General features: G+C 39.8%; 1 protein-coding gene and 1 long non-coding RNA gene across 2 annotated transcripts in view; one reads left to right on the forward strand and one right to left on the reverse strand.

Annotated features, from left to right (window-relative positions):
• The window catches only part of CHST9 (carbohydrate sulfotransferase 9), a 192,217-nt gene extending 174,986 nt beyond the window's left edge, over nt 1-17,231 (forward strand). Inside the window, exon 5 of the mRNA XM_090285689.1 lies at nt 14,853-17,231. Within this exon, the coding sequence (XP_090141815.1) occupies nt 14,853-15,935 (1,083 nt within the window). The 3' untranslated portion in view covers nt 15,936-17,231. The remainder of the gene's footprint in view (nt 1-14,852) is intronic.
• LOC150002721 (uncharacterized) overlaps nt 76-24,366 on the reverse strand; it is a 254,741-nt gene continuing 230,450 nt past the window's right edge. Inside the window, exon 4 of the long non-coding RNA XR_016512724.1 lies at nt 76-237. This is a non-coding gene — a long non-coding RNA (uncharacterized LOC150002721). The remainder of the gene's footprint in view (nt 238-24,366) is intronic.

A 24,366-nucleotide genomic window follows, 5' to 3' on the forward strand; every position in this document is an offset into this window, starting at 1 on the left:
AAAACAAAAAACAAAAAAGGAATTTATTTGTAAAAATTTGTGTATTTATTCTTACATGTTTAAACTTCAGTCACCTTCAAAGCACTCTCCATTTGATGCAATACACCGATTGAGACTTTTCCACTGCTCAGAACAGTTTTTGAATTCATCAGTTTTGATGCCTTTTAGTGCTTCTTCCATTTTTTGTTTCACCTCTTCCACATCAGCAAAACATTTTCTTTTGAGACTTTTTTTCATCTAGGGAAACAACAACAACAAAAGGTTGCTCAGGGCAAAATCAGGTGAATAGGGAGGGTGGGGTACAAGAGGTCATGCTGTTTTGAGTCAAAAACTGCTGAACACTCAGTGCGGTGTGGGCAGGTACACTCGTAAATCACCCATCATGAAATGGGCAAACATGTTGAAAGAGTCTTCAAAAAAGTTCACGGAAGCCAAACACAGCCTCTCACAACAACGCCAGCTGGTACACTGACACAGATGGGTTCCTAGAACATTCACCTAGTGGAGGAAGCATGTACTACAAGGGGTCACCCTCCAGAAGATAATTTTGGTGTTTGGGGGTCCCCCCCTTGCATGTGACTCAAATTTGCAAAGAGAAGCAACCAAAGGTTGGGTGATGCTCACTGTCCACTCTAACTACAGTTGACTCAGGAATATTCAGTCACTTCAACATGGCTTAGTAGGAAGGATAGCATTCAGTTGGATCTGATAAAAAAAAAAAAAAGGTAACACTATTCTGATTACAGGTATAATGGCACTAAGAGCCCTGTGAGGTAGACATGTGTTATATGTGAGAAACACATGATTTTGGAGCCAGAAGAGCCTGAATTTTAATCCCATCTATAACAGTTGCCAGTTGTAAGGCACATAGCAAGTTTAATGGAAACTCGTTCATAACACCTGACACAGCTGGGGTGAGGACTGACTTGTTTGTGTAGTGCCTGGCATGTGAAGCAGTCTGTCAATATCCATGCAGATCCCACTCTCACCAATCATCCTCTCCCTACAGCCTTAGTCCAGGAGCTGTCCTTCAAATGGGACTGGAGCCCTGGCAGGGGTCAAGACAGGCAAGCTTACCTTCCTTGCCGGTTGGTGTAAATACATCCTTCCTTGCTCAGAGAGCATGCCCTGGACCTGAGACTCTCAATAAACGAGTCATGAGTCGCAGGTGAGTCAAGAGGGTCATCCCACTGGTCAGAGAACTAGCCTAGGAGTACAAGTTGTTTCTTTGGTTTTCACAGGTGAATGGTGCTCAAATCCATCCACTTATCTCATTATATCATTGGCTATAGGCTAGTTACTGGTGGCCCCCAGATAAGAGAGGCCCTCAGAAAATCCCCTGTAGGGAACCTGATACTTCCTTTCTCCTGCTGTGGATAGTTTTCCCTTGTATGGGAGTAGATAGAATCAATAAGCTGTGATATTATTTCTGAACAAGGTACCTGAGATGTGTTTGTTTTCCCAATGAACAGATTATATCATTGTAGTGTGGAAAGGGAGGGAGGGAAGATTATGCCCTGTCTGAGGATCTTTGGAGAATTATGCATGCTTGCTTGATGATATCTGCATCTCTATAAATACATTAGGTAGAATCCTGTCTGTCAGTGTCTTAATATAAGAGAATTGTGGTTGGACGTCAACACCAGCCCTGCCAGTGTCACTGCTGCTCTCCCAGTTGGCACTGCTTTTCCCACGGTTCAGTAGCTTTGGACTATGGGTGGGGAAGAAACAGTGTCCCGGGCCTTTGCTGCTTCCTGGGACTTGGGCTGCACCTAAAGAAAGAACAGGAAGGGTTGGACTGCCGCCAGCTCCCTCTCCTTTTCATCCGTCGCACAGCCGCACTTACCGAGGCTGGGCTGCAGGGGGCAGGCGACCCTCTGCGATCCTCCCCTGTCCTGCAGGAGCTCATTCTATAGCAGCTCTGGGAATGAGGTTGTACAGACACTATCAGGCTAAGGGATCAAGGCGAGTGCCACTCATACCCAGCCTTGCAAAGAAAAAGGGACCCAAAGGAGAAACCATGGTCATGGCCACAGATCCTTCTTAGTAGCCATTTCAGTAACATCTTGAGAAAGTATAACCATGTTCAGGAGAAATCATCCATTTTGGAAACCCCAAAAGGGTTCACAATTTAGATTGATAAAATTATATTCTTTGTTTTAAAAAATTGACAGATTTTTATTTTAATGCATGAAGAGATGAGAAGTCGCAAATAGCCATTTATTTGACCACCGCTTTGTTTAGTTAGAGCTCTTTCACTCTGGCCCCCTCATAGTGACCCACTCTACTCCCTGTCTCTCTGTCCTCTGCTTTGCTGTGAGTCTCTGTCTTACATTCTTCCTTCGCATCCTTTCTCAGACTGAAATCCCCAAAATAAACAGCTTCAGGATCCCCACGGCATGATCTGGTGCCACAGGCGACCCTCTCCTCCCAGCGCAGCTCGCAGGTAACCCATGGCAGCTCCAGAGGGAGTCTCCTGCCCTCAGCGAGAGGGCTGGGCCTGGCTTGGAGAAGACAGCCTTGAGCACAGCTGAGTTGTCAAATATGCACGCAGCGCACGCCAGAGGGGGTGTGTGTGTCACTCGAAGGTGCTGACAAAGGCAAATCTGATCTCGGGCTGGCAGATGCTTAACCATGTAAGACCAACGGAATGTGTCCCTACCAGGGTCGCTGCTGCTCTCAGTTAGCATTGCTATCTCCAGGGCTCAAGTAGCTCAGGACTAGTGGCAGTGGGTGGGGAAGAGACAGGCCTCAGGTGTGTGCTGCTTCCTGGGACTGGACCCCGAAGCCCTCAGCCCCACCGTTCTCTTGACTCAGCTATGCTCCCTGGCTCTGCTTCTCTTTATGGCTGCTCTTTTTTCTCTCTCTCTTTACCAATAACTGGCCAAATCTCTCCAGAGCTTCCAGGCTAGATTCCCCCAGGGAGATGGACTAACAGATTTAGCCTGGGCAGAGGCTATTCCTCCAGGTCCTCTATTGCTTTCCAGCTGGCCTGTGGAAACCCACTCCTAACTGAATTAGAGCCCACCCCTATCCCTGCTTACATGAACAGGGCCTGTTGTCATGGCCATTGTAGTCTGAGGTCAGGAAGGCAGGCATTCTGGATGGCATATCCAGTGGAGAGGGAAAATCACAGAGGAAAGGTACAGAGAAAGAATGCATTGCCATTTTGGAGAAACCTATTATATGATGGACACTATATTAGGCATTTTATAACTACATCTATCTAATGTATTTGCAAAAAGACTCATCTGTCCTTGCCATCAGAGGGCTGAGATGTTAGCATGGCCTTGGGTAAATGGGTTCAAAGAGGAGGACCTGGTTGATCTGACTCAAACTTCTAAGTTCTTTATACTTTGCTGATCTGTCCAACCACCGTGTTCCTGACCTCCCAATGGCTTTCTTCTCTCTTGCACTTTCACTTCCATCCTATGGAAGCACCCCAGCTCCCTTCTTCGCTGCTGACCCATGTCTCTGACCCTGCCTGGCCCCCTCACTCACCCTAGTCAGTCCCCAATGTCAGCATCACCTCAGGGACTCATTCTCCTTGCCCGGCAAAACCTCTTACTTATTATTTCATACCCATAATGACATCTGCCCTACCTCCCCCCCCAAAAGGTCTTTACACTGGGGCATTCCAACCCAGGGCAGCTGGCACCTCCTCCCCCACCATATTCTTGAAAACAAGAGCAAAAACTGCCCAGCAAAAGCTCTCTCTAGAACCAGGTGTTAGAGTCAGGGGGCCCTCCTCTCTTTCTCCTCCAGAACCTCTCGGAAATACACACTATTGTTGTTCATCTTCAAAGCAAGGCAAAGAAAGGCTAGCTGACAAATACTAACTTTCAGAAAACTAAACACCAACTGGGAGATATTGAAAAACCATATTCCAAGTCTGTTAGAGATCTAAAATTCCAGTGAAATGTCAAAATTCTGAGAATCAAACATCCATTTATTCTGCTTTTATGCCAAATGTAATTGACTATATTTTGTCATTCGCATCCACATTTGACATATGCAGACACAACCTAAAAGAAAAAATAGTAAGGAGAAAACATTTTGAATTGATTTCACTTTATCAAGTTGCAGGTCCTCATTAAGTTTTGAGTTTCTTTAAAAAGCAAGGTCTTCTGTTAGTTAAAGCTGTTGGGTTGGAATTAGAGAATTGGACTATGTTCCTAACTTCTTCATTAACTTTACAGAATGACCTTGGGCAAGTTATTACACAATCTATCTTAATTTATCTATAAACTTAAAAAGAAAAGAATACCTCATTCTTTCAACAAAACCCAAAAGGAAGATAAAATGATAACTCTATGAAAGCAGATTGAACCCCTTGGGGAGAAGCCTTATCTACTTGTATATACATTAAGGTTATGTCCGTTTTCAACTTCTGATGGTTTTGCCAAGCCAGAGAACAGTGCTATTCTTAATCTTAATATTCTTCATGTTTCATTGTTTTAGAACCTCAGTCCTCACATTTTAGGTTTCTTTGACTTTAAGGGGGAAAAAAATGGAGTTAAATCCAAAATTTAAAGAACTGGCAAATAAAACAATAATCAATCCTTGCATCGAAGGTGACCATAGAAATTAGTATGCTGGATCAGCTTGAATTACCTTACTACCGATACTTTTGTTTTGTGTTTAAGCAGTTTAAATGATTTGAAGATTGCAGTTTGGAGAGGGCTAAAATTCACTAGTGTCCCTCTCTACTCTATAGCCCACGTGTTCATTATTCTTTCCTATTACCTATCACTGTGCTTTTGTTTCTTCTGTTTTCTTCTTTGCCTTTGCTTCCGCCCCAGTTGACTTTTATCTCCATTGAGCATTAACCATATACTCTTAACCTTGCTAAGGATTTTGAGAGAGAAGATGAGGAAGAGATGAAAAAACAGAAGTCAATACTACTATTCACCTAGAAAATGCTTGTCACATAGAGATGCTCAATAAATAAACATTTAATAAATTAATTTTAAAGTATCTAACATGTACAGAAAACATATTTTGTGTTAAGTACTCTCTACACACATTTCCTATAATTTAACTATGCTACAAAGTAGATGCTAATATTATCCCCATTGTACAGACAAGGAATCTGAAGATTGGAAAATTATAACAGTTTAGCCAAGTTTACCGAGACAGGAAATGATAGAACAGGGACACAATCCAGGTACTTATGACTGAAAAATCTAGGTTTTCAACTACCCTACTCACAATAGGCATATGCTTGGTGCTTTACTTACATCAATTTATTTAATGGGCATTAAACAAGAAACAGATTGCTTGATATGTGATGCAGCTGAAAAAAGCTGTAAATGACTAAGAAGCACAGCGTTAGCACTAACTGTGTTAAACAGGGCAAGTTAAGTAAATATTCTGAGCTTCAAGCCCTTCATCTGCAAAATGAACAGATCCATATCTCATCTTTGGGTGGATGCAATTATTACATCAGCTTCCTCGCCCTGGCCAGGTGGCTCCGTAGGTTGGAGCATCATCCCAAACACTAAAATGCTACAGGTTCAATCTCGGTCAGGTTGCATAAGGGAGGCAGCCAAGTGATGTTTCTCTCCCCCTCTCTTCCCCTTTCTCTGAGAGATGAGAGAGAGAGACAGAGAGAGAAAGAGAGGAAATGGCACACACATTTTCCCAGAAATTCCCCAACCTCCAAGCCAGGATTAAATGCCCCATTTTTATATTCTCCTAGTATTGCATTCTTTCTGCATCTTATCACCTGCCACGAGTATGGTAATTCTCGGTTTTCTTTTCTGTGTCCCACCACTACCCCTATCCTGACCCCAAACTTGCCCCATAAGAGCAGGGATTAGGTCTGGCTTGCTAGCTACACCTCTAGCCTGCAGCCCAGAGCCTGGCACAGTCAGTGCTCAGGAAACTTCTGCTCCATGAATAACTGAAAATAGAGAGTAGAAGGTGATGATGGGAAAGGAGACAGAGGAAGATGGCCCTGGCTATTAGGACTGTATACTCATGCTTCACCCAATTGTCCCCAATGTGCTATTGGAAGTGCTGCCCTCTCCTAACTGAGGAATCAGCTTCTGAAGCCTTGTGAGAAAGAGGAACAGAGGAGATGTACTGATTTGTATCCCCAGAAAGGACTGGCTTTCAAGTATCCTACCCACTCCCATCTTTACTTTTATTAATGACTAGAAATAACTACAGCTTCATGATGGTATAAAGGAATGTAACTGGATTCATATCTAGATTCAATATAAGTCACAAAAGATACAACATAAAAAGAATAGTATTTACAATTAAACCAGAAAAATGTCAAAGCTAAATGATAGGAAGGGGAAAAAATAATCATCTATGTATTCAATAGTATCATCATCAAAATTGTCTGCTCTCAGCATAATACACCCACAATAGACAGTCTATAATGTTTCAGACATTCAGAAATGGCACTATGAGCACAAATTTGTAGTCAGCATGAAAGACACATAGGTAACAACATACATATTTACCATAAGAGCTGTTTTTCAACTTTATAAAAGCAAGCTGAACACTAATAAATTGTTCCTGAATGATGGCCATAATATCACTTACTATGTGCCAGGAAATTCATTTTGCTTATATTAACTCGTTTGATCTTTACCACATTTGAGATAGTCGCTATTGTTGTCTCCACCTTTCAGATAAAGTAACCGAGTCCCAGCAAGACGAAGAACCTTATCCATAGTCAGCTCTCAACCCCAGGCAGGCTGTTCTCTTACCCACTCCAGGGCACCACCTTTCATTGGCTACCTGTTCTTTTCAGAAAACTGTAAAGAAAAATGTGTTCCTACAACGCGGGGTTGGGTCCAGACCGAGCCCTGCAGCTGCCAGTGTAGCATTCCCACCCTTTTGGATTCTGAATCTCACAAAACAGCTGCTGGGGGTTTCCCACGTCTTCCTTCTGCTTCTCTGATGCAGACTGGATTGTGGAGGTGCCTGACTTCTCTTGCACAAGGAAGAAGACAGAGTTCTGGTCCCTTAAAGAACTCAGACTAGAAGAAGAAAACATGTTGTGCACCATGAGCCAGTCATCTACAGTCTCACTCACAGGCTCCTCCCCCTCTCACCGTTCTCTGAGGGGCAGAGTCCTCCAGATGCCATCCCAATGGCCCCTTTCCTCTGCCAGGTACCATAAGAACAGGAAAAGTCTTTGAGCCCAGAATATAACTGGGATCATTAATTATTCCCTTTTCTGAAGCTGTGTGCCTTAAAAGAATTTTTTGAAGCTCTGTTTCTTCTTCTGGAAAATGGAAGTGAGGCCCTGGCTGAGTGGTCAGTTGGCTACAGCACTGTCCTGATATGCCAAGGTTGTGTGTTTGCTCTCTGGTCAGGGTACATATGAGAATCAACCAATGAGTGCATTGATAAGTGGAACAACAAATCAATACTCTCTCTCTTCTCTCTCTCTGTTTCTCTGTCTCTTTCTCTGTCTCTCTCCCTCTCTCATCAATAAATAAATAATAAAAAAAGGAAATGGAAGTGAAAGATTATCCTGGAAATAGATGGCAGTGGGTACTGTGGATTGGGCACACAGCAAGCACTCAGTAAACGGTGGATGTTGTGGTCATTTCTGCTGCTCTGAAGGCAGTGCCTTCAAGGTCCATAAATTCAGCTAGCACCTTCACCAGCCAGCAGCTTCAATACCTGTAGACCCAGTTTTGGAGTCCTGGTATCGACATGCAGATCTCCAAGGGCAACTCAAACTCAAAAGTCTGAAATTGAACATAATGAACACCCGCGCCTACCCCATAACCTCCTACTTCTACTCTTATTTCCTCTCTAGGGAACAGGAGACCATTGTTTGCACTTTTACTACCACTCTTCCAGTCTGATCAATTTCTTAAATTTCCTCAAATACTTCTCTTTTTTCTTCATTTTGACCCCATTATCTTAGTTCTTCTAAGAATTTCTGATGGATAGTAATGGCCACCTTCTAAATTATCCCGCCTACCCCAAGTCACAACTCCCTGACACTGCTAGAATGCTCTAAGTCTCTGCCTTACTGAAAATCCATGTCATCTTTCTGACAACATCTTGTCTCTTCACATGTGCACAAGGCCCTCCTGGAGTGACTCCCAACCGTGCCTGTCTCTCCCACTCATCTGACTGTGGTCCCCTGAGTGTTCTCTCAATGGCAGCATATGCAGTCCTTGTCATCCCTGACTTGTCTACCTGTCCAACTCCCAGGCATCCTCCCAGACCCATCTCAGTCATCACTTTCTCTCTGAAATTTGCTGCAAAAAAAAAAGTCTCTTCAGAAAAATCTAGTACTCTTTTCTCTGTTCCCCAAATACCCTATGCAGCCTTTCCTTATGACATCAACATTTTTCATAAACTGCTAATTTTTATCAACTCAATTAAACTTTGGCTTCCTCAAGGGGTCATAAATATTATCTATTTCATTCTTGCACATGCAATGCCAAAAATAGTATATCATAGTGGTTCAGTACATGTGTATTGAATAAATGAATGACCGAAAAGCCCTTGGTTTACAGTTTCCCTCAGCCCCGCAGTAGCAGATAAAGCCTTACAGGAACACACCCTTGTCAACAGCATAAAGCCAGTATGAGTTGCTGCCTGAACAAGGGGCAGTGATGCTGCTTTTCACTTCAATTAAATCCAAAACATATGTTTGTGCAAGATACTATTCTAGATGCTAGTGGAGATTATGTAGATTTATAAGACTGCACACTGACGGTTAATAAACTTAAAATATTAATCAGAGTCACGTAACCCATAAACTATAACAACTAACTAGAGTAAAAAAAAAAAAGTGTTAAACAAAAGGCTTAACACTCAAACTGGGTCAGACTTGTCTTTACAGCCTGCAGTCTCATTTCTGCTCTCCCAGCCTTGCATGCACACTGCTGGAGCCTTTGCCGCTACGTTAATAGATTATATTATTGTGGAACTATTTACTGAATACCTTTTTCCCTATAAGAATATGAGCTCCATGTGGACAAAGACCGCACGTGTCTTATTCACCACACCTTCCTTGGCATCGAGCACAGCACCTGATTGTAGCAGTTCCTCCATGACTTTGAAGGGAAGAGAGGAAGAGCAATTAATTCCACTGTTCAAGATCAGAGAGTTCACAGGGGAGTTATATTGATACAGAGGGCTTAAAATTTAAGAAGAATGAGGCTTTCAGATTTACTGTTGAGTTAATGAATATTCCACAACATTTTTCTTAGACTTCTTTGACAACTTATTTTTTTCAGCTGAAGTTACATATCTTTCAACTAACTTTGCCACAATATCCACTCTTGAACGGTACTTATGAAAAACAATCACTTTCTGCCATAGTTTACAATTTTGCTGTGGCTAAAAGGGTTTTTCCAACTAGAAAATCAGATAACAATGTAAGCTGGAATAAAATTACTTGCATTACAGGTGGTACAGACTAAGTGCTAAAGTTGTTTCAAAGCGAGCCGAATGCCTTGCTGGAGATCTGGGTGGTTTTCATGGAGAAAATTGAATTTCATATCAGCCCAAGAGGTTTGCAAAGTCCCAAGAAAGGAGGAAAACATGGGTGGGGGATGCTGAGAGTCCAATGGAAGCAAGTGGAGGACAGAGGACATGTCAGGACAGGGGCAGAACACAAAGTGACAAGAGTCCCAGCGGTGACAGGCTGCCACTGCCAGCTATGGAGTTGGGACTTCTGTTTATATATAGTTGAGCCAATTCCAAATTTTAAGGGATGAAAAATGAAATATTTTAGGAAGACTAATTTGGTGATAATTTTCAGCAAGACTAATTAGGAGGATACTAAAGAATACCCAACTAAGAAATAAATTTAAAAGATTTTTTAAAAGACATAATGAGATGCACAGTAACCAATTTACTTTCTTATTGCTAAAGAATCTCTCAGACTTTGTGATGGGGTGACCAGAAAGTAAAAAAACCTTTTCAGAAATAGAAAAGAGTATAGGAAGAGCCATTTTGGAAGAAACAGGGTAAGTTTGCTTCATACATATTTGCTTCAGGGACAATCAGAACGAAAGGGCCTAAAGGAAAAAGGAGATATTAGAGTTTACTCTTTTATGATTGCTGTTATTATTGATATGATGATGGTAATGAGGAAAACTCACTGGTATAAGTCTCAATTTTAGTCGTCCAAACCACTCAATCATGGAAAGCCTTTGCTGTGATTGGAAGGAAGTTGGTGTAGGGGTGGTTAGAGATGTCACCACATCCTAATAATTATTTCTATAAAGTGAGTGCTGATGAGTTAAGGGGTCACTATGAGAAGATCTGATGGACATCCAATAAGAAGCCTCATTGGGTGTCGTTACTTGGCCCATATCTTGGTTTGATCAGAGCTAAGGAAACTGACTCATACTAAATAAACAAGAGACTGAAGTCTAATTTATGAGCAGTGAAGCTTTCTCTCATGCAGTTATCTTTCTAGCCCAGCTAGTCATTAGAAAGTGGCTTGGGGACATGGCAAAGGGAATGGATAAATGTGAAGGGTATTTAATCTGGTCATGTGAAGGCCAATGAGACACCTCTGCCTACACCAGAACATTAGTCTCTGCTTACTGAAATATTCACCCCCACCATACCTGATGCCTTTCTCACCTAGAAATTAGGAGATGAACTTTTTTTTTTTAATTGCTGGAGCTATACTCTAGTTCAGTGGTCCCCAAGTGCCTTTATTACCTGGGGAGCAGGTAATTAGAATCAGGTACCCTAGCCCCAGAGATTCTGCCTGGGTGCCCACAGTGAGGTCTGGAAGTCCAGATTGCTGGCCTGGAAGTCCAGGTTGCTGGCAAGCATCCAGGGGTTCCTGGCAGCAGAGTGCTTTGAAACAATCTGATTTGGCCCTCAGGTAAAGTTCCAAGCCCACCACACCTACTTTAGCACAAGCAGCTCTACAGGTGCCTATTTTGTTTTTTCTTCTGCCAAATATTTGTTTGAACATAGATTTTCCTCACCTTAACAAGAATTGGTAAATTATTTATCTAAGTTAATCCTGACCTCTTGATTAACACTCTTCGTCTTTGACAAGGTCATAAAACAATTACGTGGTGGCCCATCGTTACATTATGATCGTATTAACTCATTCTCCAAATATTTATTGATCATCTTCTATGTGCCCGTCACTGTGCTAGGTACCAGAGATCCAAGATAGAACAAGACAGATAAGACCTCTGCAGTGATATTCTAGTGCAGGGGAGGTGGAATGGAGTGGGAAAAGACGGCATAGAAGTAAGTAAAATTGTTTCACATTTTGATAAGTGCTATGAGAAAAGAAGCAGTGTTCTGTTGGAGCAAATCTCAGAGGGGAACATAATTTAGACAAGGTAAACAAAAAATACCTCCTTATAAAGGTGACTTTCTGAGAACTAAAGGAAAAAGAACCAGGCACGCTGGTGGCTAAGAGCTTGGATAACATGAGAAGTGGCCATAGCCCTGGCCAGTGTGGCTCAGTTGGTTGGAGTATCGTCCCATGAACCAAAAGTTGTGGGTTTGATTCCTGGTCAGGGTAAATGGCTAGGTTGCAGGTTCAGTCCCTGGTCAGGACATGTATGAGAGGCAACCAAACAATGTTTCTCTCTCACATCGATGTTTTTTTCTCTCTCTCTTCCTTCCTCTCCCTCTCTCTAAAATAAGTAAGCATGTCCTCGGGTGAATATTTTTGTTTTAAAGTGGTCATAGAAGTGCAAAACTGGGAATAACAACGAGATGGATGCTTAGACAATGGTGGTCAGTGAGATCATGGTGGTGGTGCAGGCTCTAGCAATGGCAAGGTCTATGTGAAGCAGAGAAAAGTTCTATTAAAGGTGAGTTGAAGGAGCCAAAAGTCTATTTGGTGTCAGAGTCACTACACATACTGACAAGAGCGGAGATGAAGAAGCAAAATCTGAGCTAAGAGCTAAAGTCTTCAGATCATCAGTTAGAAAAGCCAAGGGTAAAGGCAGATGACAGTGTGAGGAGGGGTCAGAGAAGGTTCAGCAGGACACTTGGGCTTCACAGAAGCAGGAGGTTTCCCCAGAGGAACCATCCTGGAGCAGCAGTTGGAGTAGAAGGAAGTAGCCTCCTAGTAGCCCTAGGAACAAGTGGTTCAAGTAAGCAGAGTTTCGTCTACTTGAGAAGGTGTGAGGGACGGAGAGCCTTGGGGGTCAGCCAGGTTTCACACAGAGAGAGTTGTGGGAAACAAACATTCCAGAAGTCCCTGGAGATTCAAAGAGAATTTAATGGCACAGTGGAAGGCTGATTTTTTGTTTGTGTTAGTGTGGCAGGGAGAGAACTTATTAGGGCATATTCAGGGGCACACAAATTACAGTCTGGATAATAATGAAAAATACTACTACTATTAAAATAGTAATAATATCGGTCATTATTTATAGACATGGTAGTTGAAGAAATAGCAGAAATATAGTGGTATTTTCATTTCAGACCTGAGCTAAATAGTTCCTATGCAGTCTACCAATAACCCCATGATCTTTCAAACCTCAAGTCCAATTTTATATTATCTGTGAAAACATTGTGAACTACAAGTCATTGATCACAGCAAAGAGAGATTCACAGTTTTGAAGTCACCCTGGCAGCCTCTGAGAAGACCACAGACAAATTGTTTTAGAGTTAAAACTTATGGCAGCTGTTTTACAGGGTTATACAAGTTGGTATATGGTGATCAGGGTTACTCACATAATCTTGCACTAGAAAGAAGCACCCCCCTTAAAGCTCAGCTAGTGAAGGACATGGTGCCTGGAGATGGCTGCTTCATTCCTCTGCTCCTTTGCTCAGCTTGCTAAAAAATTCTTAATCATCTTTGAACACCTAAGCTCATTCATTCTTCATTTGTTTATTGAACAAATATTCTAGACCAACTTCTATAGGTTATAGACCATACTAGGCACTTGAGGATACAAGGTAAATATATCTATATCTTTATCTATATGTCTACATATACACATCTCCCCTAGAAAAATTTCCCCTCCACTGCCCCCTCCTCTAGGCTGGTGGCCCCAGGCATGACTACCACAGCACATCACTTATTCATTAATTTTTCCAATAACATGCTGACAACCCTATATGTGTATCTCCAATTCAGTCTTCTCCTCAATCATTTTTTTCCAAATCTGAGATCATGTACATCTCTGCTCTCCAAAAGGCTACTGAGTCTACCAGAGTAGAACTCAAAGTTGTTACGATTTCAGTCCCCACTGGAGGATGCCACCTTTTAACTCCCTTCTCCCATGTCTTCCTTTACCCAGTCACTGTGGAAGTTGTAGGAAGGATGTAGTCAGATGGAGAGTAGATGGCATATAGGGTCACTCATATCACTGGCAAGAGAACTAATTTCCAATTCCACTTTTGATATAATTTTATTTTGAAGGACATCAAGTAGACCTTTCTGGATTCCTTAGTCATTCTTCATTTGGGAAAGAGGGACAGTCTCATACCTAAATGAAATTGTATGATAGCATGACTATAGTTTCTGAATTGTGATAAATGTATTTATAAAAAATGAAAATTTTTCCAAGGGGAAAAATACTTTGTGCAAGTACTTGGAAAACTAAAGTGGTTATCAAGATTTTATAATTAGTCTTGCTACAATTTTAAGTTTTAATTTATGACTTTGAACTGTTATTATAGAATGCCCCAAAACAACAATAGAAATTTCCATCCAAATACAGCTACATTTGTATCTGCATTCAGGTGGACTAAGTAAATCAGTGCTAGAAAGAAATACTCCTTACCAACTCAAGAATCATTGACCTACAGGATGATTGAACTATATTCTAGTGCATTACAGGCAAAGCTAAAATCAATATTCAGGGTCCCTTCATTTCCACCTTGTAGATACCTTTCTCTTTCTTTTTTTTTTTTTTTGTGTGTGTGTTTTGGCATTCTGTAAGTTTATGTCATTGATAACCACAGATGCAAAGATAGTACAAAAACAATAATGAACTTACTATGAACATATTGGGTTGGCCAAAAAATTCATCTAATTTTTTATTGTTTGATGGCTCTAGTAGTGCTTAGTTGTCTTTAACTTCATTTGATACAGTTTTGTTAGATTATATTGTGACAGCTATCATATCAGTGTGCATTTTTTAAAAACTTATCAAAATCGGTGAATTTTTGTGCAGCCATTTTAATATTCAGGATGGAAGGAAATAGGCAAAAGTTTCATCATATTATGCTTTATTATTTCAAGAAAGGTGAAAATGCAAGTGAAATGCAAAAAGAAAAGATTTGTACAGTGTATGGAGAAAGTGCTGTGACTGAGCAAACATGTCAAAACTGGTTTGCAAAGTTTCTTGTTACTATTGGCATTTGGGCCAAATAATTATTTGCTGTGAGAATATCTTATGCATTGGAAGATATTTAGCAGCACCCCTGGCCTCCGCCTTCTAGAAGCCAATAGCAGTAGATAGTTGACATATTCAAAATATTCAAATCAGTAAAGTTACTGGTGAAAATGAAAAAGAAGTGTACTTTATTTTATGGAAAAAAACTAAATGGACTTCTTGGCCAACCCAATAGACTCAGATCAATAACTATGTTTTATCCCAATAATATTCAGATAATTTAGCATGAGAAAATCAGCACATTAGCATTCAATGAATAACAACATATAAGTAATTCAAACATATATAAAATATAATGTAAAGCTTCGGTTCAAAATGATGCATGGATACCATTTTTTATTGTCAGTTTTTCTGTGAAGAAGCTTACTACAAAATGTATATTTAGCATACTGTGCTAAGTTGTTCTAGTAGCTTATATGAAATGTACTCTCCCTGATAGTATTTTAAAACAAATATGTTAACTCTCATCAACATACCCATATTTTTAAGTGTGCTTTCAAATTTTCTCCTTTATTTTAACAGAATTTCAAGTTTCACATGCCTGAGAATCCCAAGGAAAATCTTCTACTTAACTCTGAGAGATCTACTAGGATCTTAACAGAGACCAGTCACTCACAAGGAGAGGGTCTACCTTTGGCTAAGACCAAGGAGTCACCAACAATTAAGTTGATTGAAAAACATCAAGAAACTAAGAGCCTTTTCAAGAAGTTCAGAGAAATGAGTTGGCCATTGGACGTTCACCCTTTAAACAAAAGTTTAGTCAAAGACAACAAATGGAAGGGGACTGATGCAACCCAAGAAAAACGCAGGTCTTTCCTTCAGGAATTTTGCAAGAAATACGGTGGGGTCAGTCATCCTCAGTCACATCTTTTTCACACGGTATCCAGGATCTATGTAGAAGATAAACACAGAATCTTATACTGTGAAGTACCAAAGGCTGGCTGTTCCAACTGGAAGAGAATTCTGATGGTACTAAATGGATTGGCTCCCTCAGCATACAACATCTCCCATGATGCTGTTCATTATGGGAAGCACTTGAAAAAGCTAGACAGCTTTGACTTAAAAGGGATATATACTCGTTTGAATACCTACACCAAAGCTGTGTTTGTTCGTGATCCCATGGAAAGATTAGTGTCGGCATTTAGGGACAAATTTGAACACCCCAATAGTTATTACCATCCAGTATTTGGGAAAGCAATTATAAAGAAATATCGGCCAAATGCCTGTGAAAAAGGATTAAATAATGGATCTGGGGTCAAATTCAAAGAGTTTGTCCACTATTTGCTGGATTCCCACCGTCCAGTAGGAATGGACATTCACTGGGAAAAGGTCAGCAAACTCTGCTATCCGTGTTTGATCAACTATGATTTTGTTGGGAAATTTGAAACTTTGGAAGAAGATGCTAATTATTTTTTACAGCTGATTGGTGCTCCAAAAGACCTGAAATTTCCAAACTTTAAGGATAGGCACTCTTCCGATGAAAGAACCAATGCCCAAGTCGTGAGACAATATTTAAAGGATCTAACTAGAACTGAAAGACAATTAATCTATGACTTTTATTACTTGGACTATTTGATGTTTAATTATACAACTCCATTTTTGTAGTTTGCATTCATTTTCTAAAACACTGTATTTACTTCATGATGATGGCCTTGAATCAGCTGACTGTAATTTTCCTGTAATTCTCTGTATGAGAGAAATTTAACTAAATGCAGTTGTCTTAACTTAATGAAGACTTTTACCAAATGGCATGACACCAATTGGCACGAACTTATAGGAAAATTACCTAACAGAGAAATGTAAACAACTTGAGTTGCTCTAAAATGTTTGGAAAAGAGCTGCTTTTGTATTATGGATTATATTATAGAAGCAATAACCTAGCCAGCTGCTACATTAGCTATAAGAGCCTCTCACAATTATAGGAAAAGGGATCTAAAATAGCATGAGTGAATGTCTACATCCTGGAATTTGTTGCGTCAAGTGCATGGATATATTTTTAGCAGCCTGTGGCACATTAAACATTGGATAGTTTTTTTACACTCTGGAAATCTTTCTATCAGTTGCAATGATAAATCAATTTTGAAATGATATTTGAGACCTAGACATTTTACTTTAGGTTGGAAGGCATTATGTGATTTACAATATAAGAATATAGCAGGAAAACCAGATGAGGTTATGGCTTTTTATATTCAGCAGCCAATAAAAAATGCACAACAGGCTAAGATCAAAGCAACAAAAACAATCTTCCTCTTCCAGAAAAGCTTAAGGGAATTGATTCTGTTTTCATTTGAGCCCTCTATGCAGAGACCAAATGAACACAGCCACTCAAGGTCTTTGCTTCTGAAGTAGGCGGTTGAGAAGTTTAAGCCTCATCAGATATGTGCTCCTAATTCTGGTTTAATTGGGCAGAGGCAGGGAATCATTTCAGGATAGAATAATCATCACAAAGTTTTATAGAAATATTATTTGAATTAAAGCATCATGTGCATAGCTTTATATGTGAAATGTACTGTAAGAATAGCTTTTGTTTTCAGTCTAATTATTCAGCTTGGAAATGACGTCTTACAAACTAATATACCACTTCAATGATAGGTTATGTTCTAGAGAATAAACATAGCAGGAGCCCTGGGAAATATTTTTAATGGGCTTATGCATAAACAAATTATTTTCTTCTTAAGTTTAAATATTATGTGCTAACAGGGTCAAATACTATTGCATTCAAATTTTAAATCTAAGCCTTTGGAAAATAAGAACGTGTCACCCCTGTGAAAACACTGTAATGCATTTTAGAAATGTTTTCCAGCGAACCCTATAGTAGAAGACATTTGGATGGGAAATTCATTTTAATTGGTCAACTGTCACCATAAGTAAAACAAACCACATGTCATTCAAATCTCATTAAAATGCATTTCTTGAACATGTTTCTTTTCCCAAACTATCATTTTTATCAGTAAATATTCAGTAATGTCTCTCAAAGAAAAGTAGGTATTAATAATTTGAATATTAATAGACCAAGATAGTTACAGTCATAGTTATTTCATGTTGATTTTTATATCATGGCTGAGTATTCGTGAACTGCTTCATTCTCTACACACACCTATCCCAGCTAAGTCTCCCATCAAGTGGGCAGAGGCAATGGGCTGCCAGATCACAAGTATTAAACCTTCCAAACCAACCTTTTATTAGTTTTCCACTCCATTTACTCTTGCCTCTAAACCATATTCAAGCTGTGCTCTCTGTTTTGAAGGAGTTATACTCTAGAGGAATCTAAGTTGTATAATTTAAATTTTGCTATGCCAAGTAGAGTGAAATCCTAGTAACTGAGAGACACTGAAAATTATATTTTTATGGAGAAAGAGAGAATAGAAAATATACTAAGAAGCCTGAAATTTTATTCATAAACTACACAAACTAGTTTTTAGATGGGACCTGCTATAAAGGATAAAGGCAGTTTTCTCAAAGTTATTCCTAAATCATGTAAGGAACAAACAAAAAAAGTTTCTATTTATAACCATGGAAAGAAAAAAAAAAGGAAACACGAGACCCGTCTCATGTACTTGAGAGGATGGTGTGTGTGTGTGTGTGTGTGTGTGTGTGTGTGTGTGTGTGTGTGAGTGATTATGTGGCACTGGTGGTAGAAAGGAGGGGTGAGAGGAAGAAAATGATGCACAAAGCTGTCCAAGCTCTTCAATGCCTTGGGCTGTATGTGCTCCCTTCCAGGCCCTGTCCACTGAGCCTGTGGAAACATGGGTGGTGCTTCAACCATTCTTTTCCTAAAAAAACTCTCTGATGCCAGCTAATATCCTGTGGGCTTGTGAGGTCCGAACCACATATGTTTTTACCAAGAAATAACACATTTTTTAATATTCCTACTCTTCCTTTTAAATGACTTCTTTTCATGTTAGGGCTGAAGAAGTCAGTCATCATCCTGGATTCCTTGTTATTTTAATGACCCATTCCATTTATCTCTCCCAAATTATTCTGCTTTGCATACCAGTTCATGATCACCTTTGTGATTTCTGCTTGTGTACAGACCCTAGGTGTGAGCATCACTGCTCCTTTGGACAGTCACAGTTTCATAGATTTACATTCCCAAAGGCAAGTGACCAAATCTAGGGTCATCTTCCAGGTGTCCAATGTTTCCATTTTAACATTAGCATGCTATAGGTATAATTACAAGTCCTCTAACTAAACACTAAGGATTTTATTTGTTTTATAGGCAGCAGTAACACCCTGAGCAGCCCCTTGGCTCTGTTATTCCTGGGTCTGGAATTACTATTAGAGTAATCAGTTGGCAATTCAATCCAAAACCACAGTTACTTAACCTGGTAAACTACCTATAGATATGCATTATTGATGTGAGTGTGCCCAGAAATGGCTATAAATTTCTATGAAAATGTATGTACAGCACAGCCAACTTTCTGATTTTTCTCAAATGTGTTTGAAACTACCCGTTAAATCAATGGCAATGTGAGGCCACTTGCTAAGTTTTACAATTTCACAGTCCATAAAATATTATCTAGCAATTCAAGAACTACTTGGACACCAGTTATAATTAGAAAGAGAATAAAAAGGCTCTTACACTTTATTCATGAATCATTATTCTTCAAAAAGTCCTGGCCAGGTGACTCAGTTGGTTGGAGTGTCACTCCATGGACCAAAAGATTGCTGGTTCAATCCCTGGTCAGGGCACATACCTAAGTTGTGAGTTCGACCTCCAGTCAGGGCAAGCATGGGAGGCAACCGATCAATGTTTCTCTCTTACATTTCTCTCTCTCTCTCTCTCTCTCTCTCTCTCTCTCTCTCTCTCTCTCTCTCTCTCTCTCTCTCTCTCCCCCCCCTTCTCTCTTTAAGATCAATGAAAGTATCTCAGTGAGGATTCTTTTTAAAAGTTGTTATCTTCTAAAATATATACGTAGTATTTAGCTGAAAGGAATAAATACACAGATTCAGAGAATTTTGAAAATTTAAATTCCCTTTGAAAAGATCACTTGCAGAATTAGTAGAACTTGGAATTAGTAAACTGGGGCTACAGTAAGGTCAGTTCTCCTTTGGCCTCTTAGTGCTTCTTAGCCTCTAGGCCTTCATGTAATATGGCAAAGCAAAAGCCTTGCCCATAACTAACATCCCTAACAGCTCCAATATTTGAAGAATGGTTGGTCAAAGGCTTTTAACAGTAGCTCAACTTCCCGATAACCTTAGACCAGGGCTAAAGTAGCCCTACCTTTAGGGCCACATTTTCTCAATCTCAATCATAACCATTATAATATTCATTATCATAGTCATAACCACACATTCAATAGTCAAGTGCATTGCATGCACCCCACTATGACCAATATGTAATAAAGGAAACTAAAACAGAGTTTCATTAAGTAACTTGCTGAAAGAGACACAGCTGGTAATTAGGCAAGGAAGCAAAATGAATGCAAGCAACAAATACCACCACCCATTCTTAGAATGCTATCAATTTATGTATTTCCTTTTATTCTCATTTAACTATACTCAGAACAGCTAAAGACAAATACGTTTGGCATCTTGAAATTTTAAAATAAAATATGGATATATATACATGTGAATAAGTTTAGCTCATCAGTTATAACGATTTAAATCAGCTTACCCCTTTATTCCTGCTGAGTTAAACTGACAGATTCAAAGATTTTGTAAAAAATTAGGCTTCTTCCTCCCACCCTTTTATTTATTTTTGTCCTCCCTAACCCCTGCCCCCATTGATCGTGAGACACAATGTTTTCAAAAAGATAGGGAAAGTCCCTGGAACAAATTTAGCCTAATGAAAACAAAATATCATTTTGACAAGAAAGTCCAAAGAGTTACAGAAGTGGGCAAGGTCAAGGGAAATATAGTCCAAGAGGGAGAGAGTCCAGCCAACTTTCCCTATCAGCAGTGAAGATGGGCATGGCTCAGCCAAAGGGAAATCTCCACAACTCCTGTTGGAGACTAAGTGACTACACACGGGCTCTTTTGCCTGAGTTCCCATTCCCAGTACTGGTTTACTTGTTAGAAACCCAAAACTAACTCAGGAAGATTATAGAAAGGAGTAGAGGAGCAGATCGACTTAAACCAACTGAAAGACACCATGAAAAAAAGTCAAGAAGTGCTCAGCTAGACAAGGGCAGACTGTTCCTAAGCCTGGAATACCATACCTGAGTAAGGCAAGTCTGAGGTCAACAAAACAGTGTTGCCTCATGTCATTTAGTTCTCAAACAGCCTACTCATTCATATCTTAACTCTTCACTAAGACCATATCTTTCCAGGCAAACTTATTCAAATCCGTGTAAGCAATCATTTTTCCCCATCTCCAAGCCTCTGCTTAAGTCTTACACTCTATTTGAAATACCCTCCCCTCTCTCTGTTTGGACATTCATTTCATGTTAATTCAGCAAGGAATCTCTTTAGATTATTTAGTTTTGAAATCTTACACTTCATGAGCTCTCTGACCAATAGAAAAATGCAAAATGATTTTCCCCTCATGTGATGTGTATCAGGTTCTTCTCTTACCAGTAGATCCAGGCATTCCTTCCCCTCCTTTTTTGGGGGGGTGAGGTGCTTCATTAATTTGCTCAGTTGTTATATCTCTTTTCATATGAATATAAAAATCCCTGTTGTCATTGGAATATGTCTTATGTCTTCCAAAATGAAAGGAACTGGGTCTGTTTTATTCATTTTGCACCATTTCCAGCAAAGCACTACATGAGAAGTTACTTTAATAAATGTGCTTTGCTGATGTAGTTTAAAGGTCCCTCTACAGCTTCTTTTAGTGTATAATGTGTGTATTTCTGCCTTATGACTTTCAGGCACCTGTTGGATCAGTGGATCCAAAGAGAAGGCACTAAGACAGGACAATTGAAGAAAGTGATCTAAATAAACCACATGCTTTTTTTATACTAGTCACACCTTAATCTAAAGTATAACTGTGGACACAGTAATCTTTTACATTTCAAAGATGGTGTATTTGTTTATTAAGATTTGGGAGGTAATCTTAAAAAATGCACAATTCTGGTTAATATGGTCGTTTACTGAGCACTGACTAAGTATCAGACACTGGTAAAATACACTTACTTAATGACATGAAGAGTATGTATAATCCTTATCAAAAAATGAAAGGTATTATTCTACCCATCATTGTATGGAAGAGAAGACTGAGGTCAGAGAGGCTTAATGACAAGCTCCAGAGCCAGCTTCCTGGCGAGGTCTCTCTGGCTCCAAAACTGAGACCACACATGGCAGCCTGCAGGTCAGATCTGGCCACAGATATGTTTAATTTGGCCTGTAATGCATTTTATTGAATATTTGAACTAGTTGCCAACACTTTAAAATTGGAACTGTTTTATCAGTAATAGGGAATTTCTGATACTCTGCATCCTACATGCCCACCTGAAAATAGTTGAGCAGATTTGAGGTCAGCTTGTCATCCAGCCATCATCCCTCATTGGCGTTCCCTGGCTGGTCCCCAAATGTTCCACCTTTCAACTCCTGCTCTGGAGTGTGTGTTCTTTTATCCATCAAGCTTCCCGAGGAAAAGTGATTTCTGAACATTTTCTTTAAATATATTTGTGTTGTGCAGTCTGTGAGGTCGTCACATTCTGGGTCTTCTTATCCTCACTCAAAAGGCTGCTTGACCTTTGGTCTTCTACCCGGTGGAATCACCAAACAATATTTCATTGTTTGAGGAAATATCTTTTGACCAACCACAAAGATGTTGGGAGAAATCCAGTACCTTTCTTTGGCATCCTCTGTCTTAGCCACTGGGTCCCCTGGCAACAGCATTTCTCCCCATCCCGTTTAGCAGAGAAGAGTCATTCTCCAGCCACCCGGAACTTCAGTGGCTAGGGACAAAAACCGGTTCCCACTGATGCATCCAGGTTCTTGTTCCATGACCTATCTTCAAAATTACTTCTGTTTTGAAGGTATGTCCACCCTTCCTCAACTCTTAAAATTGCCTAGTTCCCGGCTTTCTCTGAGGATTTCACTATCTAGCTCATAACACTCCTGTCCACCCCATTCCTGCTATTATGCTGCGTGTCTTGAGCATCCCCAGTGACATTCCACTTTGTTTGCTTCTTAGTGCTTTATCCTCTTCCTCCTCACACTTTAACATTTAGGGAACTAGAGAAAACAGAAACACAGCCATGGGAAGCAGTAGCAATGACTCTTGTCCCCAAAGAGCAGAAAACCTGTGGCAAAATTTATAGGACTTTATTTTATCCACCTAAAGCTTAGGAAAAATATTCTTCGGAAATATTATGAAATGACATGTACTCAGAATACTAGAGGAAATACCAACTTAAAATGACAATGTTATTAGAATGACTAATTTTTTAGGAAATAAATCTAGTACCCTGATTTAGCTTATCAATTCCTCAAAAAATAGTGCATGGGCCACCTGAATGAGAGTTATCCAAATTTTTGTTTAAAACATTCCTTTACCTCACCCAAGATGTGCTGAATCAGAATCTCTGTGAAACTCAGTGGGAATTTCCTTTTTTTAATAATCTCCTGGGATGAGTCTTATATACAGCAAAGTCTGAACACCGCTTATGTGTGTGTGATTATTTTTCAATCCTAGTCTATTATAAGTGATAATAAAGCCCATTGCCTTTATTTTGTAACTTCGTTGAAAAGTTAAAGAATCTCAGCTCAGAGACAGGTCACTAGCTATTGGGCCCAAAGTCCTCCGAGACTTTGACCAGTGCTGAAGCAGAAACTTGGCATCTGAGGTCTGCCAAATGCAAGAACTAGAGCTGAAATGATGAAATGAGTAATGAGGACAGCACTGGGCACTGCCCAGACTTTTTGAAAGTTTTCAGGATAAAATGGGGAAATAGAAACATTCCTTTTTTGAAACAAAAAAGACTGAAGGCAATTTTGTACTGGAGGCAATTTTGCATTGAAGAAGGCAATTTTGGCAACTCCGCTTCACACTGGACAATGTGAAGACTAATAAAAAATAATTTTTCAAGTTGACCTCAGATGATTGAAAATGGAAAATACTTGCTATTTGGGTAATTAGTTTGAAAACGAGTGCCCCCAAGAAATATTTTGCAATTTAATTTAAATGGAAATAATGTACATTTTCTTAGACTTCATTAAAGGATTTGTCTCTTCCTGCCTTTCTGTTAAGTTGAGTCATAGGACATCGCCAGCATTTGACCATCTCTGATGTACACACACAGCCTTTTCATAGGCCTCCACCCATAGTTCCACTGCTACCTCCCCAGTTCAGACCACAACAGCATTGACCTGGATTATTAAAAACAGTCTCTGAAATGAAGCCCTCCTTCTTATCACTCTTTCCTTTTTTCTTTTTTTCTTTTAAAATGTTTAATTGTGATAAAACACACATAACATAAAGTGTACCATCTTAACCATTTTTAGGGGCTTTCAGTGCATTCTTTTTTTTTTCTTTTTTTTTCTTTTTTTTTAAAATAATGCAGGTGCAGAAGCCATTTAGAAGAAATTTTTTTAAGTAATTTATTTGTTTGTTTATTTATTTATTTTTAGAGAGGGGAAAGGAGAAAGAGAGGGAGAGAAACATCACTGTGCGGTTGCCTCTCACTTGCGCCCCCAACTGGGGACCTGACATGCAACCTAGTCATGTGCCCTGACTGGGAATCGAACCAGCGACACTTGGCTCGCAGGCCGATGCTCAATCCACTGAGCCACAGCAGCCAGGGCTGCATTCTCATTGTTATACAGCCATCACCAGTATCGATCTCCAGAACTCTTTTCATTTTGCAAAACCAAAACTCCATATAACTCTCTTTTCCTCTCCCCCAGCTCTAGAAACCACCATTCTACCTTCTGTATCCCTGAATTTGATTACTCTAGGTACTTCATGGGAGGAGAATCATATAGTATTTGTCCTTTTGAGACTTATATTAATGTCCTTAAGGTATGTCCATGTTGTAGGTATGTCAGAATTTCCTTCTGCCCTGGGGCTGAGTAATATTCATTATACATGTAACTTTTCCCTTTAATCCACTCTACATGCTTCAAAAGTAAAAGTCTACAGCATCAT

This window comes from Furipterus horrens, unplaced genomic scaffold (genome assembly GCF_987537825.1).
Source record: "Furipterus horrens unplaced genomic scaffold, mFurHor1.1.pri manual_scaffold_8, whole genome shotgun sequence".
In the NCBI taxonomy this organism is placed as follows: Eukaryota; Metazoa; Chordata; class Mammalia; order Chiroptera; family Furipteridae; genus Furipterus; species Furipterus horrens.